This window comes from Pelecanus crispus, chromosome Z (genome assembly GCF_030463565.1).
Source record: "Pelecanus crispus isolate bPelCri1 chromosome Z, bPelCri1.pri, whole genome shotgun sequence".
NCBI classification, from domain to species: Eukaryota; Metazoa; Chordata; class Aves; order Pelecaniformes; family Pelecanidae; genus Pelecanus; species Pelecanus crispus.
This window is the reverse complement of record NC_134676.1, coordinates 24,266,296-24,290,104: the sequence shown is the minus strand read 5'-3', so window position 1 is coordinate 24,290,104 and position 23,809 is coordinate 24,266,296. Positions and strand designations below refer to the sequence as shown.

The following is a 23,809-nucleotide window of genomic DNA, read 5'->3' as shown; positions in this document are numbered from 1 at the left end:
GAGAGCGATAAGGTCTCCCCTCAGCCTCCTCTTCTCCAGGCTAAACAACCCCAGTTCCCTCAGCCGCTCCTCATAAGGCCTGTGCTCCCCACCCTTCACCAGCTTTGTTGCCCTTCTCTGGACACGCTCCAGCACCTCAATGTCTTTCTTGTATTGAGGGTCCCAAAAGTGGACACAGTATTCCAGGTGTGGCCTCAGGTGTTGCCTGCCCCTTCTTCCAAAGGTGGTAGACTCTCTTTTTTCCCTGAGTCACAGCAAAAGCTCCCTGTTCAGCCAGGCCGGTCGTCTTCCCCGCCGGTTGGTCTTACGGCACATGGGGACAGCCCTCTCCTGCACCCTTAAGACTTCCTTCTTGAAGAAGGCCCAGCCTTCCTGGACCCCTTTGCCCTTCAGGACTGCCTCCCAAGGGACTTTCCCAACCAGCGTCCTGAACAGGCCAAAGTCTGCCCTCCAGATGTCCATGGTAATGGTCTTGCTGCCCCTCCTCTTTACATCGCCAAGAATCGAGAACTTTATCATATCATGGTCGCTAAGCCCAAGATGGCCTCCGACCACGACATCTCCCACAAGCCCTTCTCTGTTTGTAATCAGCAGGTCAAGCGAGACACATCCCCTGGTAGGCTCGCCTACCAGCTGTGTCAGAAAGTTATCCTCCACACACTCTAGGAACTTTCGAGACTGTTGCCTCTCTGCTGTGTTGTATTTCCAGCAGATGTCTGGCGAGTTGAAGTCCCCCACAAGAACAAGGGGGAGTTGTACCTTCTGCTAGCAGTTGGGCCTTAGAAAACCTGGATGTAAAATGTACTTAAACTGGACATAATCCTTATCTGAAACCATTTTTATATTCACTACGATGTCTGTTTAACTAGCTATAGGACTGTTGCGGGGCTTTTGGTTTAAATGTTCAAATCTGCGACAGTCCCAGAGATGTAAATTGTGTGTAAGCAGTTATTTGCACATGCATAAAAAAAATGTGATTTATTGAGCTCACTGTGCATATGGTACCAAGTCCTTCTGTATATGAACAAACTAGCAGCATGCAGGCAATTTAGTGGGGAATACACAGCAACTGCTTTTCAAGATGTCAAAGAACGTTGTCTGCAAAGGGTCTAGAAAAGCAACTGATTACTCTGAAAATCTGAAAAACCCGCATCCTGAAGCCTTTCATATGGGACACAAGATTTGATTGCATAAGGGACACTCCTTTTTATAAGGCAGAGTAGTTAGGAACCACTGTTCTCCACAGTTACAACTAGCTTTCTGTTTTGTGGCTTTCATGAGGCATTTGACATAAGAGAAACAACATCATGCTATAGACAAAACTATCCAGATATCCCAAAATGTGGTAATGCCACTAACTGACATACATTTCATCTGTCAAAGCAAAAAGCTTATAAAAACCTGCAGTCCTACAGAATGAACCACCAGGCAAATAATGCTGCTCGCTGATCAGTATCAGCAGAACTACTGGCACTTATATCTAAGAATCACCTCTACTCTCTTAAAACTTTATAAATCCTACATGTATCTGGGAAGAGAATATACAAAATTAACCAGAAATCACTAAGCAATTAAAAGAAGAAAAAAAAACCCAAAATAATTCATAGAAGTTCTTGTAGCAGTTACATTTCTTACAAATATTTATTTCATGCTGTTCTAACTTTCCATATTATTTTCAAGATTATAAATATGATCATGTATTCCTTTTTTTTGTAGCTATTCTCTGACTTTTTCTACAGAGAGATGTAACCAAAATAAGCCCAGGATTTAAGGTTATATACTACACATCAATACATAAAAGCTGTACTTGAATCCAGCATTTCTTTGGACTGTTTGTTGTTAATCACTGCAGTTAACACCTTTCAGGCCTTCAGGACAGAGAGGAGGCAACTTCTCATTTGAAATTTTTTTCTTCTTTGAAATACTGTAAATTTTATTCAATCAAAGTTACAAATATTTACACTTGACTAAGAGATCTGACAGTTTTACTCTGAATAGGAAATGAAGATGAGATCTTTTTCCATTCAAATACAGCTCATTGGATTTCAGTGAGGGTTATTTATAATTTAAGTTTTTTCCATGTTCCTACCATTAGTTTGAATTCTAAGACATAAATATAGTGCCTCTGCCATAAATTAACAATGACATTCTGAATATTAAGTAATATTCAAGTAATAACATTCAAACCAAGTAAAAAAGTGTGAAGGCAGTTACCTCTTGCTATTTTATAGACTAATAATTCAGCTTTTACCAATTAAAACACAAACCATAAAGCTAGCTAGTATATCTTAGCAAAGAATCAGGTTATTGGAAAAGAAAACAAGAGAAAGCTTTAAAAATGAATGACAAAAATCCATAAAGCCACATTAAATGCATGCATACACATTTTACATTGAGTATTTTGCATAACTAACATTTTCACTTATTTATTAAATATGAAATCCATTTACCAATTTTATGAGAAATATTCAATGACTACTGTGCCCAGTCCCTCTCATAAATTCAAAGCAAATGTAGACCAACTCCTGTTTTCTATCTTGGGCTGTTTATTTCCCTGGAAGTAAATGAATCAAGAAGCAAGAGGACTGTGGGAGAGCAGAATGAGCTTAGAAAACATACTCTGTCCAAACACCTGTGATTATTCTATAATTATCGATACTTACAATTACAAGCTAATTGGCTAGCTTAAGTGTTGGGATGCATACTAAAACAGGAGTAATCTCACATTTCACAATGTAGAAGTCATTTGACTGTGAAAGCCATGAAAGAATTTTGATAGTCAGTTTGCAAGCAGGATTTTTTTAAGTAACCAAGTAAATTATTTGTTTGCTTTTTCTTTCTTCCCCTAAATTATAACACACTAAGTACCAAACATGCAGGACATCATATAACAGCTTTTCAAAATTATTTCTAGCAAAACCTATTCTCCTACTTTAAAACCACGTTATTTCAAACTTCAATTAAGGGTGATGAAATAAAAATAATATACAGAAAAAATAAAAATAATATACAGATAAAATAAAAATAATATACGGTATTTGAAAAGCATGTCCTTGTTTTTCAGGGTACAAACTAGCTCTGTGAATAAATGAAACATTGGCTTCTTTAACTGTCCTCCCCTTCAGCATGCCTGTTCTGACTGCAATCCATATAGTCTTCATGACTTATACCAAGAAATGAAGCTGCATGGTCTCCCTGTGAGATCATGTCATGGGTCTAAATGCACAGTTTGCATACATTCTACACCATAAAATGTCTTCCCTTACTTTTAAAGGTAGGTTTTCTTGGTATATTGATGGCATACATATTATAGTTACAGTAATTTTCATACATTTTCCTTCAAGATGGGGATTTGTAATCACTTTTGTTCATATTTACATGTAGATAAACTGCATCTTAACAGTGAATTTAACTTGTGGACAACTTCTCTCCTTGCCATGACAGTGCAGACAATGAAAACTCAAACAGCAACCCGAAGTATTTAACTTTCTGTGGCATGTGCACCAATAATCTATGCTAAAAATTAATTTGAAAAAGTATTCAGACTATTCTGACTCTATGAATTTTGTTATTAATTTTTGATCTATTTTCCATTTCTCTTCCACTGTCTTTGCACTAAATCTCTTGTCATCATGATGGTCTCAAACTCTATCATCATCAGCACCCTCTTCTGTTGTTTCTACGTTTTATCACTGAACATTTCTAAAAATCATGTTGCAAGTTTATGTTTTCTTTACATTTGTCAGCTCAAATACTGATCAAATACTGTATTTCAGCTGTCAGCAACTCTTGCTAAATTATCATCATAAGAGCCTTCACCCTTTTGTATCGTATTTCTGGAACGGCATCACCTCCCTCTAGTTTCATCCTTCCCTACAACTCCTCCCTAACTACTTACATCCTTTCAGGCTCCATTTGTTCAGACTACTACTGTACAAAATATGTAGAGGCAAAAGTTATTGATATTTATAGGTAGGCTTAATATAATAGGTCAAGATGACTGGATAAGTATAAAATAGCATTAAAAAGGATCTCATACCGATGCTTGTCTCTAATGTGAATGCTACTTGGCATGCTGCTCAGTTCTCTTTAGATGCTTATTTCTTGACTTGCATGGTTGCTATATTTTGTTAAAAAAATAATATTAATTTAATACTAAAGATAATTTAACAAAAACTTTGCAGTTTTGTTATACACTGCTGTCTGCAAGCCTTTCAGTGCTTAAAGCTTTAATGTTTTAAGCCAATTTTAGTGGAACACCGTAAGATAACAGTAATACAAATACTTTCTTAAAAATAAATTCATGAATTGGCTCTTCTTGTCTTAAGACAGGGTCAGAGAGACAGCAAAGGTCAGAGGGAATTCACAAGATCGGCATGCCAGGACCTCACCACACCCCTGTGTAAGACAAGGCTGTGTGTTTCTACACAAAGCATTTAGTTATGTGCAATTCTAGCTGTCTGGCAACATGCTTCCCTTAATTCCTCAAGAGAAACTGGTGCATGACCTATCTTGGAGCCATGCCATTGTCTTCGAACAAACTCATATTCAGCTTTAGTTAATGTCAACTCCAAAAATTCCTTCTTCCCATCTGAGCAGACAAAAGAAATATTAATTCCTCCAGAGAATGAAAAATGCAAAGCACAAGACCGTATCTTGAGAAAGCTGGCAGTTTTTCTGAACTGACAGTTTTCTGATGCTGACAGTACTTAACCAGTTTTTAGGAAGCTGACCAAGGTTTTACAGGATGAGCTGTCTGAAAAGCCTTCATATATGCTCAACAGAAAATTAAAAATAAATTTTCACAAAGAAAAGTTACTTAAAAGGTTATCAAGAAAGAAGCTATTTAAAATTAAAAAAATACATTTGCGAACTTGTCGTGGTTTAACACCAGCCAGCAACTGAGCACGATGCAGCAGCTCACTTACCCTCTCCCCCTGGTTGGGATGGGGGAGAGAATTGGAAGGGCAAAAGTAAGAAAACTCGTGGGTTGAGATAAGAACAGTTTAATAATAGAAATAAAATGAAATAAAATAAAATAAAATAAAATAAAATAAAATAAAATAAAATAAAATAAAATAAAATAAAAAATATGGTGAAAAGGAAAACAACAAAAAGAGGAACAAAACCCAGGAAAAACAAGTGATGCAACCGCTCACCACCCACCAACCAATGCCCAGCCAGTCCCCGAGCAGTGATCACTGCCCCCTGGCCAACTCCCCGCAGCTTATATACTGAGCATGACGTCTTACGGTATGGAAAATCCCTTTGGCCAGTTTGGATCAGCTGTCCTGGCTGTGCCTCCTCCCAGGTTCTTGTGCACCTGGCAGAGCATGGGAACCTGAAATAGTCCTCGACTAGTGTCAGCAGTACTTAGTAACAACTAAAACATCAGTGTGTTATCAGCATTAGTCTCATCCTAAATCCAAAACACAGCTCTATGCCAGGTACTAGGAAGAAAATTAACTCTATCTCAGCCAAAATCAGGACAGAACTGTAAAAAGTCCTTCCTTTAATCCTTCATTAAGTGCGTAATGGTGGTTATCTCTGACTTTTTCTGATGCCACTTCAAACATCCATCTTTACCTACTCATCTAAGATATTCACCAGAAGTCTCCTGACTTTACTCTGCTGTTTGCTCATCTCTTGCTTCTTTGAGAAGGTATGGTTAATCTGGCTCTGATCTAATAAAAATAAGATCACCTTTTCTTGTTTAATTACTCTCAGCTTTAGTGCTTTCATGCTTCCTCTTTTGTCCTTCATCAAATTCAAATTTCAGTTTTAGTTTTCACTTTTAGGGGTCTCCAAAACTCTGCCTTCCCCAAAAAATGTTGCCTCACTTTTTGTAATTATGCTATGGAAGTACCATATTCCTCCAGAAATCTTAGCAGTTTTCTACCCAATAAGTGCTCTACGATCAAACTGAACTTGTGTTCATGTCCAAATTTTGGAATGGCGTGGATCTATCTGTATCACTGGTACAGTCATATGAAACAGAAACCATGGGCATGTTAGCAGAAACAATGTACATGTTCGTCCTACTTCATTCTCTATTAACTCATTGATAGTGATGAAGCCAGCTGATATCTCTACAACCTATTGGCAGCCAAAAATTCTTTGCTATGCTTACAGGAAATGGGATTTGTATAAGGCATTGAATCAAAGGACTGAACACCAGGCAAACTTAACTTTCAAGGTAAGATGTGTTTACACCAGCAGAGTTGAGACTCTTTAGGGGTTACTTCAGTACAAACTGCTCTCCTATGCAGTGCATTTCAGCGCTAAGTGGATCAGGGGAGTGTGCTGGGGAAGCATCTCTTACATAACCTTTACTAAACATAATTAGTTCACAGCTAATTAGGAATATAACCAATTCTACTGGTCATTGCTCAGTGGCCACAACCTATTTTTTTGCCATTCTATTTGGCATAGCTGGCAAGGATCATTCCCCACTTCCACTAAAATACACAGAAAGATACTTGCTAATTCTTGCCAGTGATGATGACAGAATGCATCTTTGCTTTCACTTGTTCACAGAGACCCTTCATAACCTGAACTAGTCTCAGCAGAATCTAGTCTCAGCAGAATCTTACATGAAAAATAAAAAATTAAGACCAAGACATATTTTATGCTTTAAACAGATTCTGTGATGGAAGACTACCACTTAAAGAAGCTAGTAATTCAAACTTGACTTAGAGTTTAACCAGGATTATGTATTGTTCTTAATTGTCTTTAGGGGGCAAATAATAAATATTTATGTAATCTTATTTGATAAATACATAAAATCCTTTTAGAATGCCTAAGTTAAAATTGTAATGGAAGACACCATTGTCATCAAATTGTAGGGTATCTCATAAGAACAGGCATACTAAGAGTAGGCTAAAGGTCTTCCTACCCTATCATTCTTTCTCTGACAAAGCTGAAGAACGAGGAATTGGTGAATGACAAGGAAAGCACAGAAGAACAGGGCAAGCATATTGCAATACTTTCCTGGTATTCTCTTTCTGCTCCCAGGGACTTATCATTCAAGGATCTCCACAGGCAAGTGTGGTATGTTTGAGTTTCATACACTTTACTCCATTCTTCTTTTAATAATCTGCCATTATTTGAACCCATGCTCTGGGTTAATGATAATTTTATGTAATGTCCTCTAGTTCTTTTATTATGAGACAGTGAATAACAGCAGTGCATTCACTTCTGCCATGCCTCTCATAATTTTAATTACCTCTATCATCCTCCCTCTTTAGTCATCCCTCATTTTGGCTGAAGCATTCTAGTCTATTTACATATTCCTCAACAGGAAGTAATTTATAACTGAGATTCTTATTTATCTTCTCTGTACCCTTCCAGTTTACTACCTCCTTTTGTGATGAAAGGAAAACAATGTAAACACTGCTGAAGACCACTCAGTACCATGACAGTCTTCTGCAACTGCCTGCACTTGGCGTTCATTTTTATTACCCCAAATATTTCAGTACTGTAAGCAAATGTTTCACCTCCATTTCTAGTAACAAATATGCTGGATAGTACAAACTGTACCATATACATATCTAGGACCAGACTGCTAATGTCCCTCCAGTAAGAAAAAATGAATCATTTATTTCTATCCTTTGTTTGGTATCATTTAACCAGTTATTAATGGATGAGAGGACTTTCCCTCTTATCCTGAACACAGCTATATTTTTTCAGGCATCTTCAGAAAAGAATCTTAAATTTTTTGGAATTTATAAGGTGCAGGGTGAAAAGCACGATACTTCTAACTCCCCTACAAGTTCATTTGGGTCCTTCTGGTACAGCTGTGGGACCATGGCTGTGTAAGAGGTCCAAAATGTTCTTACTTTGTCTTACCAGCCAGTACGAACACTTGGTTCCCTAAGCAGAACTAAAGACGCTAATCTAACATCCATTCAGGGACATGTCAAGAAATATAAGAGGAAAGGCTACAGTATGCTTTTTTGCCATGGCCATTCTATCACAATCCTTGGTGTTGCATAATTATAGCTATCAATATTCCTAGTAGAGCAGTCTTATAATATCATGGTTAAATAGAAACAAGCAATCCTGATGACATACAGATTAGCTAGAATTTGATTCCCATTGCATTGAAATGCACTGATGAACCAATAGAGATGACTGAGCAGCCACCATTTCTGAGAGGTGCATCACTCTCCTACACAGGCTAGCTCTGGATGCAGTCTTCAGGACTGGGAAAAAGCCACGAAATATCTTTTTGCAATGGAACCGTGGCTCTGAAGAAGTCTCTAAAGAACAGCCTCTGCAAAACAGCTTAAAAGATAAACAAGGCTATTGATACTTACACAATGTTTTGTACTAGCTTTGTCAGCAAAACAGCAGGGACAGAAAGTGGCAGTGCTAAGACAGCTGAAGCTTAAGACATCTCTGTGGCACTGACCTTTGTACCTTAAAGTTCCCCTTCCATTTTATTTCATTTTTCTTTCAGACTCACTTCTGCTTGGTGAGGTGCAGAAGTGAAGGTTTAAAGGCTAGTTGGAGCACAACTGCTCTGTGGGACCCAAGTGGGACCTTGGAATCAAGAAATCAGTTTTGTGTTTCTTACCAGTGACATGTTGGAGCTGAAAGGATTTGTGGGCAGGGGAAATGGGTGCACGTGTTAGGGTCCAAGTGCTGACAGATCAGCAGAATACCAAACTTGCCATCAGTGCAGCTGACCTAAGACACTCAACCAGCAGTCCTTGGATTCTGTGTTTTCTGTCTTGGTGTACCACAGGCATAACAAATGCTCAGAGACACTTCCCAGTAATGTGTCTTCTGCCTTTCTGCCCTGAGGCAGAAAATTCACTGACTGTGAAGACTGTTGACTGTAAATGCATCTTGTGAGAAATGCATGTGTGCAAATTAGCTTTTTTGTGATTCCGCAAGCTATACTGAAATCTGATGGATCCTAGCTAAAAAATTGAAGCCTTCTGGTGAAGAAGCATTGTATGGTCCCACAACTGAAGTCTTGAGTGGTATGACAAAGGAACAAAGAACTTAAAACAAAGAAATGAGGAAGAAAGGAAATTAACTGAAAGAAAGAAGTCCAATAAGGAAGAATGGAATAGTAGGACTTGGGAAAAATAGCTCAATTATGGATTATTCTGACAGACTTCTTATACTGCAGCATTACTCTTTGTTGCTAAAATCAATGCTACACCTTCTATTTTCAGAAACACCTACCTTGTTTCTCAGTAGATCACAGCATCAGAAACTTGAAAATCAGTATCACTTTTTTCTTCTTTTTAAACAGAGAAGTATGAACTCAAAACCTAGTTGATGTAATTTTATAGCTGTAACTTTTCACAGCTGTTAACATCCTTCCTTTATTGCCTATCTCACTGAAATCACAATGAGTCTTGAATCAAGAAAGTAGATTTTAAAGTGTTGTACCCCCATTTTAAAGACAGAGATACAAAAATGTATCAACAGGTATTATTAAAAGCTTTCACAACATTGTTTTTTTTTAAATATGGAGGAAATTGAGCACCCTTTTCTTTAGAGAATGATTACAGAAAAGGACATGGCAGATGTGACCTACTGAGGTGGTAGGAATTTCCACTGGTTATTAGCAGGTGTTGAAAACACTGTATCTTGCAATCCTTGACTGATGCAGAAGTCAATAGCTTTTTATTAAGTGAACTTTCTGTGACTGTACGGTGTTTATAGAATGCAACTCCAATTTAATGGCATGCAAAGGCTACACTTATGATGTTATTAAACTAGAAATATATGATAACTGGATCCAGTCAAGGATATTTGCTATTTAACTATCCTATTCAAACTACACTATTTATTTATTTTCAAATCTATTTCAGGGAACCATTATTTGAGATGTTATTTCTACTGTGCAATTACATTTTTTAAAAGTTACCAATACTCAAAACAATAACTAATGTAATATCTTTTTTTATCTCATATAAAACAGAAGCCATTTTAGAGGAATATTTAAAATTAGCTTGTTAACTTTGACATTTATTAAAAATCTGAATGGTAAAAGAAGATTGGTTTTCATTCTTAAATAGCATTTCTATTTTATCATTAACCTATCCTTGACCAAATAGAACATACCATATACAGAGCAATGCCGTATGCAATGTTTATGAAACAAATGGGAATTCTGTTAATGATTTTAATTGGAAAAAAATACAGTACAGTATAAGGACAAACTACTCTAGAGCAATTTTCATCTTGAAAGCACAGAAGTACTACAGTGCTGAGGTTTCTCACTTCTTGTATAAAAACTCAAAAGCTTCGGATATTTGAGGGGTTTTTTAGTTAAAAGATAATTTTACATTCCTCATGGAAATTCTCATATGAAAGAAGACTCACATATTGATTACAAAATGTTTGGCTCAGTGAATCAGTTCAGGAAAAAAAATAAGGAAAAGACACTTGATTTTATCTAGCATTCCTGAAATGTTCAGAAAGTCTAAATTAGTTCAAACTGATAAATCTTCTATATAATCTAGGCTTCTCAACAGCCATCTTTCTCTCCCTGCATCCCAATCTAATTGTGAAGTCTGATTTTATCAGGTCTAGCATCTCGAATGAGTGCTTTACTGTTCAAAGTTTACCATTTTTGTCTGTAATATTAAAATGATATTGTGGAAGAGGTTTTGTCATATGGAAAACTGGAATCGTGAAGTTTGGAAAGAGCTGCTAGATTCTCAGTGACCACTGAACCTGCTGGATATGAACTAGACAAAAGAGCATATGCATTTCTAACAGGGCCACAGAATTTCTTCTTTGACAATGCAGTACTGTCTTACAAAGAGGCAGTTACTCTCAGATTCAAAACAGCACGTTTTCATCGCTTTCTAAGCACTGTAATCATACCCTTTTTCACTCTAGTCACTCTACTCATGTATCCACTCTGTTCTTCTTCCCATTCTTTATATTTTGCCTTCTGCAATTCTGCAACAGGAGGCTGTTACCCTCCTAATTAAAAAAAAATTAATCTAAGTAGCCTCCTTTCCCCTACCACTCTTAGTAGGGCGGTTAGCATTTGTGAGGGCATCTATTACGGTGTCAGAAGTCTTTTGCTGCCACTATGCTCAGTCTTTTACACCTGTGAAGTCCCTGGGAGCCTCCTGAGTCAGGGAACATAAGCAAATTTAAGAAAACCAAATATGAAAATTTAGATGCTGCCAAGCACAGTTTAGATGTAAGCTCAAAAAAGCAGTCCAGGAAGAAAATATTACACACTTGCATTCTGAACTGACAGAAATCCTGCAGTAGCTTTTATTCAAATAAAAGGTCAGAAAAGAGACATGGCAGCAACACTTGTACTTAAGAAGGCAAAGACAAAGTTTCAGACAGCTACGTGGTCAGGTTTCCTATTAACTAGATCTAATCATGTTCCCATTCAGTGTGTAACTTTTAGGTTATCCTTTGGAGATACATAAATCCAGCATTCTGAATTACCTTTGTGGAACAACATGCCCAATTTTTAGTTAGCAAAATACTGAAGCTGTATGACCTCTCCAGACCTTCCTTTTATTTCTAATTATTTATGTTTCGTACAAAGCTCAGCATGGTAACTGTTCATATTTATGAAAGACATAATTCATGTGACACTATGGAACATATATGAACTATGTAACATACATGAAGTAATGTATTACAATAAACCAATAAGCTCAGCATCAACATCCACACTACATCAACTGCTGTTAAAGTAATATTCATCTTTGGTTTTTCTGCCAACAGCTTCCCCTCTGAGTAATACCAAAGATGATCTAGCAGTCCTCAAACTTTGCAAGTCTGCTCATTTTTGATAGCTAGTAGCACTTCTTGTTATTTTCAGTATCAAATCATGACCATGTGTGACACAGTTTTATAAGTGGAGGACCAGATTTTATCAAATTTGACCTGTAGAAAGGCCTGGGTAGACTCACAAAAGGAATATAAAAAGGATGTCCTGTTCTATTTTTTCCAAAGGCTTTTAGAAGCAAATGATATTGTTCTTACAAACAGGAAAAATATATCTGCTAGCAAGACTCAGCACTACAGAAAGTAACTATGTAAGTAACCATAGATGACGCCTGGTGAAGAAAGTCTGTTAGACTGAAAACAGGGAAACAGGGGTAAACAGTGAATCCCATATTTCAGTGGTCTAACTTAAATGCTTTTCAGTTAACAAACAGTTAATAACCATGAAAATGCTTAAGTGTTAAAGTAGGAACAAAAGGACTAAGCTTTCTTCATATAATAAGCAGAAAACAAAGCTAAACCATCCATACCCTTTACTCAATTTCGTATGTATAAAACAAGCAATACAGAAAAATATATATGATATTATTCCAATGTTTTTATTTGACTTCTTTCATAAAAGACTGATGCAGATTTTTTTTTTTTTGGAGAGATCTTTACTGACCACACTCAAAACTAGTAACTTTTTTCCCAGAGTAATTTTATTTATCCCGCTATGCAGACACAAATTTTTCCAAACAGGAAACTACATACAATTATCCTGTTAATGTGCACAAAATTAAAGATTTATAAATAAATAAAAAGGTACACACACAAATTGTCTTTTTACAATTTGCAGTTTATCTTTAGATTCAGAGCACTGTGTATGAGTCACCCAGGAGAATTTAACTCAGCTCTACTTTAATAATCGTCCATCTCTGATTTCTCATGGCATGTATTAGACAGAGACTTATTTTCAAATATTGTACTCAAGACCTAAGTGAAGTTTAGGGAAAAATTAAAAAACTTACCTTCAAAAACTCTGAAGGCTTTCTTGCAGCTTGGTAGAGGCCATTTTGCAGAATTTGATTTTTGAAAATTTTCTTTTAACTTCAAATATTCCGTAGGGAAAAAGGATTTGGTAGAGTTGTTCAGTTCTACAATAATTAATGGGAAAGAAGGTATACATCAATGCTGTAAAAACAGAAATAATTTGCATATGTTTATACTACAAAATAAAAATGCCTTATCTACTGTGTAATTCTTTTTCTGATTACAACATGTCTTAAATTGTTTTAAAATCATATAAACCCTAGAATTTCCAGATATAGCAAGAACAAGTCTTAAACATGCTGTTTTGATTCTGTTCCTCTAAAAAAAAGCATTCAGGAAAGATGATGTCAAATTCTAGCAAAATGAAGTACATAATAAATCAGGCTATTTAACTTACAAAACTATGAATGAAAATGACATCTATCAAACTGACTGTGGTATTAATTCTCATTTCATACTGGTTTTTGTTTAACAGCATCACTCAGTAACAGTAATGCAAGGTGAGGGGAATAGTATGAAAACTTTTTTTGAGATTTTTTAAATGTTGTGGATTAACAGGAATTAAGAACGCATTTGTAGAATGATTCATGACACATTGCAAGAGTTGACATAACTTATTAATCTCAAGAAATCACATCAGCTTCTCAGGATATAATTTGGGGAAATAGCTACATGGACTGCAACTCAAAACTGTCAGAACTAACCTATCCATAGCAATATAACAATGCAAAAAAAATGAAAAATAACCATATTTTCCTACCACAGAAAAGAAGTGATCTGCTGATAATGGACAGTTGCCAAGATAGTAGTTAACAGGGAAAACCTCAACACCCACCCTATCCCCATTTTGGCCCTTCAAACCACCATGGCTCCAGATAAATTCTAATAATAGCAGCTGCTACCATAATTCCTTCTGTACCTTAAAAGAAAGAGAAGGCCCTTCACAGATCTTTGAAAAGGCTTATGTATTATCACTTTACCTGGTTCACTGCAATTGTACATACTTTTTCAATAATCAATATTTTATGAAAGGATCAAATCTTTTTCTCTGGCAAATTTAAAAAAGCTAAGGTTTTTGCGAGCAGGCTCCAGAAAGAAGAAAAAATTCTAAATGCCCTTGGGATGCAGTATTTTTTTCTGTGTGAGAGGAAGGCATTAGCAGATTTGAAGCAAAATATATGCTGGTCTTATTCTAAAAATTATCCTATATTTCACCATGTCAGAATGCAGGTAGAATGAGGCTGCACAACACACACAAAGAACAGAAATCTCCAAATCCTTCTATCTCATTATGTGAGAACAGCATTACTGCACCCATAAACCTCTGTCAGGGAAGGGAAAGAGGCCATTTTCCCTCCTAAATGTGAAAGGAACAAGCTGTGCATTTTTCACTAGCAGTTTTCAATTTTTATATAACAGCTTTATATGCTACTGAACATATGTGGATTAAGTACTATTCAGATTTAGAGAAATAGCCCCTGATGAGACTGCTTGCTTCTCACAGCATCAACAGAGAATATTCTAGTTTCCTTCGACAGGCCATAAAAATCGACTCTGTTCTTTCGACTTTATTGTCCAAATTTAAACACTGAAACTTCTGGTGAGGCATCAAATTCCTGGTTTTCAGAAAAGGCAGTGGCGACGACTCTGACTGGCTTTTAGAAGGTTGCTTGGTCAGGCTTTTAATGAAAGATCCTTTCAGGCTGGCCAGGCCACCCCTTGTCCTGTATGTCCCTGCCACGTGCCCGGACCTCCCGTGCACAGCCACTGCGCCGAATCCCCGTTTCTCCGAAGTGGTGGATTTATTGTACGTGAGTGCCAGGTCTGGCCCTTCTTGGAAACACTTAACATAAATGAAACTTTATATGAATGGGAGCGTAGAAGCCAGTCCCTGGCTCAGTCTTCCCCTGACAGGAGAGGCATTTAAAAGACAGAGTTACTTGAAGTGGGTGGCTGCAATCAGATCAAAAGCTGTTGTCTTTAGGTGTACCCTGGGCACCTATCATCTGACCAGATGTGAGGTTATCCTGATGGGAGAAGGGCTTTTAAGAAAGCCTTTAAGAAAGATGGGAACGCACGGCAGACACCATCAGAGCAACCTGTCTGGACTGGAACTCACTCTCAGGGGAACCAGTGGAAAAGGCTCACTCGACCAAGGCAACAGGCCAGAGTCAGTATCCTTGTGGGTCACACCCTGCTTCGTAGCTCTGGGTTAAGGACTCTTTTTCTTCATAGCTGCTGGATAATTGACCTGTTAGCCTTGTGGCTGGAAAGCTGCCTGGCTGAAAAAGACCTGGGGGTGTTGGTTGACAGCCCGCTGAACATGAGCCAGCAGTGTGCCCAGGTGGCCAAGAAGGCCAACAGCATCCTGGCTTGTGTCAGGAGTGGTGTGGCCAGCAGGAGCAGGGAGGTGATTGTCCCCTTGTACTCAGCACTGGTGAGGCCGCACCTGGAATACTGTGTCCAGTTTTGGGCCCCTCACTACAAGAAAGACATTGAGGTGCTGGAGCATGTTCAGAGAAGGGCAACGAAGCTGGTGAAGGGTCTGGAGCACAGGTCTTATGAGGAGCGGCTGAGGGAACTGGGGTTGTTTAGCCTAGAGAAGAGGAGGCTGAGGGGAGACCTTATCGCTCTCTACAACTACCTGAAAGGAGGTTGTAGAGAGGTGGGTGTTGGTCTCTTCTCCCATGTAGCTAGCAATAGGACAAGAGGAAATGGGCTTAAGCTGCACCAGGGGAGGTTTAGGCTGGAAATTAGGAGAAATTTCTTTACGGAAAGGGTGGTCAAGCATTGGAACAGGCTGCCCAGAGAGGTGGTGGAGTCACCATCCCTGGAAGTGTTCAAAAAATGGGTAGATGTGGCACTGTGGGACATGGTTTAGTCTAGTCTACCCTTGACTGGTTTAGAGTAGACTTGGTAATGTTAGGTTAATGGTTGGACTGGATGATCTTAAAGGTCTTTTCCAACCTAAACAATTCTATGATTCTATGATTCTATGATTCATCTTTTTTTGACATGTTACATGCATCCTTCTGGTGCAGTTCTGTTCAGTTTGCAAAACTGTACAAGCTAAAAAGTGAAATTCTGAATATATCCTTAAATGTTTCTTTTTGAGATATCCTTGTAAAATAAAAAGCAGTTATACAAAAGAAAAGCTGCAGGAAGTATCCAGAACAAATTAGCGAGGGAAATAAGATATCCCAGCTGTACCATTAGAGAAATATGTAAAGAATGCTAGCAACTTTGCCTTGCTGGCTGCACAAACCCATAGCAGCAGTGACTTTAGCATAACTTTTAAAGTGCTTAATAAATCTCCTGAGTGAAAAAAATATTTACTACCCCTTACACTGGTCTGGCACCATCCATCTTCCTTAATATGTTGATTTTACTAATTTCTCTAAGGATATGGTATTATCATCAATATTTCTTGGTTGATTTAAAAGCTGCTCAATATGTTATGCACTGGGAAATTAAAAAGTATTTTTCTTAATATATGTATAATAAAACAAGGTAAATTTAAGGTATCTATTTTCAAATATATTGCCAAGTCAAGCATGTATTGCTATATACTGACTAGCAATATACAAATAACTGCTGTTAGGCCATATGAAATTGTTTCATCTGAAGCTGTTAATACTAAACGCATTTCATATACTGTTATGGCTCTCTATTTGCAGCAGACTATTTACATATTTATGACACTGTATTTACACTTCAGCCACACAAATCCTTTTCCTCAAAAAACCTACATATCTTTTTAATATTTTCACAGAGTGGGTTAGGTTGGAAGGGATGTCTTGAGATCAACTAGTCCAACCCACCCTGCTCAAGCAGGGTCAGCTACAGCAGGTTGCCCAGGAGCGTGTCCAGTTGGGTTTTGAGTGTCTCCACAGATGGACACTCCACAGCCTCTCTGGGTAACCTGTTTGGCCACCCTCAGAGGAAAAAAGTGTTTTCTTGTGTTCAGATGGAACTTCATGTGTTGCAGTTTGTGCCCACTGCCTCTTGTCCTGTCAGTGGGCACCACTCAGAAGAGTCCGGCTCCCTCTTCTTCACTCCCTCCCATCAGGTATTTTTACACATTCTATATCAAGTACTCAAAGGCTACAAATGATCCTGGTAATATCTCACTTAAATGACAGTACTTTAAATGTGTTGAAAAGTTTTGCAAATACATTTTAGCAAGCATCTATATTCTCTCTTTTGCTCTCCCAGTAGTATTTTACTGCAGTGAATCTGTTAAATAGCTTTTTAAAAATGTAAATAGCCCTAAGTAATTCTCTATTGGTGAAACACACTTCATCTGTACATCAAATCCAAAGTAGCATCAAACATTAAGCAAATGAAATGAGAACAGCTTGAAACCTCTATACACCAGACAGGCAGGGTGCTGAGAGTGCTCAGGCTGCTGCTTTGCATCCATTTTCTCTGCTGCAGTGCTGACATAGTTGGTCCCTATCCCTAGCCACCAGCAACTCCCCAGTGAACCAACCTGGGGCAGTTTGTCTGTTTGAGAAATGTCTTCTTCCCACCCAAATGAGTTCTTATTTAGCCCAGTCAGTTCCTCAAACTGGTCTGCCATCAAATTATACAAAATTCTGCCTGTGCAAAGGAAGAGTGTGTGCACAACCAGAAATAGAAGCTGGGCAGCTCTGCTATCAATGTGAAATCATACTTTAATCTGCATCCCCAACCTGTCATCATCACAGCACTCTCCCAGTTTAAAGAGGATCGCTGCAAGATGTCTGCAGCATGCAATAATAAACAAACACTCCTGCATGGCTGAGTCATTTCCATTACTTTGTGACCTGTCTATGCAGAGTTTTAAGTGCTGTAAAGGGCCTAGTTCCAGATATCATAGTGCAATTTTATCAATGGTGCTTGAATTCACCTTTTTAAGCTCCAGGCATGAAAGACTGACTCAGGCTGTTCCAGTATCCCATCTACAGCACTATTTACCCTCTTCTATCCCTGTACCCGTTCTGACATCAGATACCCCTTACCCAGCATGTTTTCCTACTGCTAAAAGTCAGGAACACTAGAGATGAGGGTGTAAGCGGCCAGGAAGGGAGAGTTTAAAAACAAGATTAGTTAGGAGGATTCTATAGTTCTGCCAGCCTTTATTTTCACTGGTAGCTAAATTAAAGCCACAAAACCAAGAAAGAGCATTTTTTTGTGTGTCATTGTTAGTAATTTTAAAAATACTTTTCTGGTAGGATATTTTGAGAAAATGTTTATTATGTTTGGATTTTGTGATTATTTAGCAAAAGGAAACCAAAGAAATCCAAAATATCAGAACCTCACTTCAAAAATCTAAAGTTTTAAAATATGCATCCAAAATAGTTTCTTGACACTGAAGAAAGCCTGTGTAGAATAGTCCTAGGAAGACTTAAATGCAAAGAAAACCTCACAGTGGATTAACATTACCAAATTTTGCTCTGCATGCATTTTGGATGTGGCCCATCGTGTATTATTATTTACTTTTTTCTTTCTTCTTTTTAGGACTATATTTGGTTAACAGGGTTTTACTATACTTTTAACTACATATTTATTCAGGCCAGAAATACAGGAAGGAAAGCTACCAATATTATTCTGTGTTGTGAAAACTTTCATTTTTATACCTGCTTGGAAAATGACTCTGGCAATTGTAGTGCGACACAGTGGACACGGTGTGCTGGCTGGATTGTCTTTGGCAAGCATCCTTAAGCAAGGTTCACAAAAGATGTGGTGGCATGGATAGCACATGTAAGGATTGAAATACACATCTAGGCACACTGCACAGATATAGCTTTCTTTATCTCCTCTGAGTTCATGCTCATCATCTGTATGCAGGTTATCATCTGCAGCCTGCAAGAAGAAAAATAAAAAGAAAACATCTTTTCACAGCTCAGCTCATAACTATTTTGGATAAACCAATCATCAGGAAGGTGACTTTTAATAATGCTTAAGAAGTTGGTACACACTGGTGATATTCTTAATTTTTAATACAGGCACTTTTGACAAGATGATGAAAGACACTGATAAGACAGGAATGTCACAAGAAGCACTCTGCGGGAAAGGAGAACAAAAATTGTACAAGACAGTAAAGCAAGGAAATAACAAAACCAAAAGGGCTGAGTAAAACTGTACTATGATCAGATTTCTTCTTTTAAAATGAATTTTAACAATTTATTTGTAACTTTATACCAAAATACCTGGTTACTTTGCCAAAAAAGGCAAAACAAAACAAAAATCTCTAAAAATAACCTGTGGATTATTCTGCTTTTGAAAAGTAATTTGTGAAGGGCATGTTTCAGCAAGAATAATGACTCACAGTTTGAAACAAGCCAAAACTTTATTACTACAGTGCAAAATCTAAACCTTAGAGTAGGAAGTCTAGGAATGCTTAACATCTTTGGTAACTGCTCCGAATTTCCTTGCATTGATATATTTGTAGGGGGACATAGTTGGACTTCCCAAATGGTGTACATGCCATGTGAATGTAACAACTTGGGTATATTGCCAGCTTTCTGCTTTGCTCTTCTAAGATGGCTAAACCTTTCCATGTAATCTGAAGATCTTATACTAATGGCATCCAAGGTTTTTGGCTTAAAGAAAAGCGGGTTTTTTCGATCTCTATGGGAGCCACACAAGAGACATTGGCTTTGTTCTAGCTCCTATGTCCATCCTCTCTCTTTCACAGCTAACAGTACCCAACACAGCCTAATATCCAAGAGACCCACCAGGAAAGAACCAAGACAGAAGATGTGTCAGACATTGCTCAGTGTCAAAACTCATGCCCCTTGTTCTAAACTCCTAATCTTTGCCTAATGATCTCAGTTTAAGTGTCTTAATTCTAAGCTGCCTGGTAGTATCAGTGACTTCTTGCAAGCTCCAGCATCCATACTTACCCTCATGCCCCTTGCTCAACCACTGCTATGTACCTACCTCTTTGCTAGTCCTGCAATGCCAGTCCTGCAAGTCCTTCCGGACACCCATTATTGACATTAAGCACACCTGTTGATGCATTTTTACCCAATAAATACTACTCTGTGCTAGAGCAGCTGCTTGATTTGCATCTTATTTGCATACCCACTAGCTGTATATTACACAGGCCACTTCTGACACTCATAGGCCATGGCAGACAACCACTGCCTCATATTGGTATACCAAATGTTGATGACAATTGTTATTTTGTGCCTACTGTAGAGATGGGAGCCTCTAGATCTGTTTCAGAGATGTACAGCTTGTACAGCTTTGCATGTAGAGCTTGCTGGTTTGGATTTCTGTTTTCTCTCATTATAGTCAGTCCTGTTCTACCTGGGACATTGAACACTGCAAATAATGAATAAGCCCTAACAGTATGGGTACTGTGGAATGCATTTAAAAATACAGAGCAGAAGTATTTACCCAGAATTTATCAGTTCTGGATAAACACTTGTCCTGCCAGTCCAGCTCAGCCTTCACATCACACTTTCCAGAATACCAGGTGCCAAGAGGGCTTATAAATTCCGGCCTGCTGTGACACAAATGCATGGAGACAGTTTGGGTTTAGCACTGTCCAAACATAAGCTCTTGTGCAACCCTAAGTGTCAGTAACCCTGTGGCTCTTGTAACACTTACCTCAGCACTTACTACTCCAGCTTGATTTTCTCCATGCCAGACTTGACATGGACCCAGAAAACTTTAGTGTGTACTGAAATTTCCTGCAGAGGCAACTAGGCAGTACTGACAAGCAGCCAGTGTAGGTCTGGCTGAGACTGGCTTCTAGCTTCTCTAGCATCTATAGAAGCTAATCCCAGACAGTAACAACTGGGACTACTGCTTCTAGCTCCATGCTGAAGAAAAGTGTTAGAGCAGCACTGTATTACAACTAATCAATAACACTGTTTAACCCAGACTGGCTCAACAGTTACAGCACAGACAACCCACACCAGAACAGAATGGCAAAAAGTAATTGAGAGTTGATTACAGCTAATTTTAGAATGAAGAAAGCCTCATAATACTGTTTCTTTGACAAAAAGTGGAAAATAATTTGGCACAGAAAGTGAGGAAAGTAGTCTGAGTTTAATATATGACAGAGATGACTTCAGCAGAAAATTAGGAAACACTAATACATTGTGACAATAACAACCCCCTCCAACCCAGCCATGTGGACTTGGCAGTGCTAAGTTAATGGTTGGACTCAATGACCTTAAGGTCTTTTCCAACCTAAATGATTCTATGATTGTATGTAAGGACAAAATTGTAATTAAAAGCTAGCACAAAACCAAAAGAAGGGCGGGGGGTGGGCAAGCAAGCTTTTGCTGGCTGGCTTGACAGGCACTCATCGGAAAGGAAATATACAATGTGTATAGAGGAGCCACCTGTCTCACTGGCTACAAGTTGAACATCTTGCATGAGCCAATTAAGTAAATGAGGGAGCTAGAGGCAAAATGGCTGAAGGACTCAAGGGTAATGGCTGGTTCTGAGATAGGTATGTAATTATGGTAAGATGCATAGACAGAGAATCTCAGACCCAATTGCAATTAGAAAGAAGATCAAAATTATTGTAATGTGCAAACTAGACTATTTAAGAGTAAAGTGCTTAGTGGATCAGAGGAAGAGGTGTCTTTTCTACAGCTTTGCGCCCCTTCTCAAAAGACCTATCTAGGCACAAGGCATCATTTACTACCGCAAAGCTAAAATCAGAGCAACTTCCTTATGCAAGAAGCTAATGCACAATAATTTAAACAGGCATTATTTTTCATTTGCAATTAAGCAGTGCCTATATGTTCCAACTAGAGCCAGAGCTTTTGTGTTTAAGAGCTTTGCAAGCATAAACCAGGATGTTGTTCTTCCAGAATTATAGTACAAACAAAATTGAGAAAGGCCATGTAGACATCAAGGACAGTGATGGGAGAAAAAGATTACCAAATACTAACAGGAAAACCTTGAAAGCAAAACTATTACTTCTAAGAAATGAAAGAATGGTAAGAGCCTTCAAAAGTTTCCATCTTCCCAGGTCACTTGGGAACTGCTAATACTGTCTGTGTCACCTGACGGTAACCCCTGATATTTCACTGGTTGGACAGCAGAAGGATGTTAACAAAAAACAAGAGAGGAACAGAAGATCAACTTCTGCTTGAAAAGCCTATAAAGAATGTTAACTAACAAGGAGTCTAACATAGTTAGACATGTTAACATGTCCCACATTCAGAAAGAATACATGCACCAATGAATGAATAACCTGGTCTTTAAAGTAAGGTTGACCTGTAATCACGTGAAAGACCTAGAACTAGTGGATGTAGACACTAACAAGAAAAGATTCTATACGTATGCCACTAGTAAAAGGAGGTTCAGAGTAAAATCTGGGAGTATGACCAGAACAGTGATAAAATTAAATAAAGTACATATAACATTTGCCTCAAGATGCCAAACTGAGAAAAAAACCTTGCAAAACCCTTCATTTTAAACCGACCAATTTAGAATGCTTTGTAAGCTTAAAAATGTCAACAGTGAAAGGGAATGATGACCAAGAAAAAAATCAGTTCTATACTTCACATGATTATCTCACAAGAATAACTGCCTGAAATAAAACTTGGAAAAAATACATAAACCTGTATTTCACATAAATATTAACCCAGCAAAGATTAATGATCAAAGGTGGAATTTTTTAAAAGGCCTTGAAGTTAAGTAAACATTAGAGAAAGTTTTCCATATATTTCACTTTTTAAACAGAAGAATGAAAGCCTAAAGATACCTGTGTATGCTTTGTCAATGCAAACACAACTCCAAGTTAATTAGTAGTTGACTTACTATTAGTGCATAATAATTGTGCCAATAAATTGCCCTGAAATGACAGCAGAAGAAGAATCTAAATGCCTCACAGGGCTACATTCTTCTACCAACCAAGAGTTAAAATAGAAGAATGCCATGGACTCTCTTTCCCCATCTAAATGAAATTAGTGTGAAAGCAGACTCAGGGATAAGCCATTCAGCACGGACATGCCATTTTCAGGGGAGTGCTTTGCAGCACTGTGGTACTAAGAATGAGACATAATCTGTATAGTCTGGGATGGGATGTGCTAAGCAGCACAGTGCTGTGCAGTATGGAGGACTAGAGAAACACCTAGCAGCATGAGATGCTGGCCTGAGTAGTAATGTACACTGTGAAATGGCTGTGTATAAAAAGCACAAGACAGGGCAGAAAATTATGTAAGAGTGATGCAGAGCCCTGTGGGATGGAGACCTGGGAAACAAGACGTGCATTATTAGTGCGTGGCCCACCAAATACATCCGAAAGTTCTCTTAAAATGAGAAAGGGTATTCATCCTTGCCATAAAACTGGAGATCCCATTCCAGACTGCACTTGTAACATAACAGTGACTACATGCTCCACGGGACAATGATAACCTTTTTCAGTAATTCCTTACTAAAAGATACTGACATATGTGGTGATTGGAATACATATTCCGTTAGATGTTACATTGACTGGTTAGGAGGGGAAAATCTCTTTCTGTCCTTGTATGCTTAATGTAAAGGTGGATAAAACTGTAGTCTCTTTGCAGAGGCAACTCCTCCAGTGTTCTCTTACATGAACAGTATCTCAAACAGTACCTCAGAAGGGGAACAGTGGTGTGGGAGGCTCAAGAAGCCACATTTTCACCCTTACAAACCAGGAGGAAGACCTCATTTGCTGCACATTTGCACACCTCACATTTTGGAAGAGCACAGTATGCATATTCTCCTTTGTTCTCTTGGAAGCTGCCTCTCGGTAATCTGTTCCATGCTACTTGTAAGCTGTGCATAAATAAATCTACAATAATTTGCAGCTCTAAAATAGACCTTAAGCCTTCGGTTATACTATATAATTAGAAACGTACAACCAAGGTCTGAAAAAGTTTGAAAGAATGAATATAGATCCTGTTTTGTACAGAAGTGGATCATAAAGAAATAAATACTTCTTGGTTGCTGCTGGAAAAAAATAATCACTGGGTTTATCCTGATTTCCAAAAGAAATGCAGCTCATGGGAGTGCCATGTCTATCGACTTGCCTGGTCGTCCCACAACAGCGTTTGAACCTGTT

At 38.1% G+C, this 23,809-nt stretch overlaps 1 protein-coding gene across 1 annotated transcript in view; it reads right to left on the bottom strand.

Annotated features, from left to right (window-relative positions):
- The window catches only part of RNF180 (ring finger protein 180), an 89,594-nt gene that overhangs the window by 7,408 nt on the left and 58,377 nt on the right, over nucleotides 1–23,809 (bottom strand). The window contains exons 5-6 of the mRNA XM_075727045.1: nucleotides 18,384–18,609; nucleotides 12,741–12,866 (exon numbers count right to left, since the gene is read on the bottom strand). Coding sequence (XP_075583160.1) covers nucleotides 12,741–12,866; nucleotides 18,384–18,609 — 352 coding nt within the window. The remainder of the gene's footprint in view (nucleotides 1–12,740; nucleotides 12,867–18,383; nucleotides 18,610–23,809) is intronic.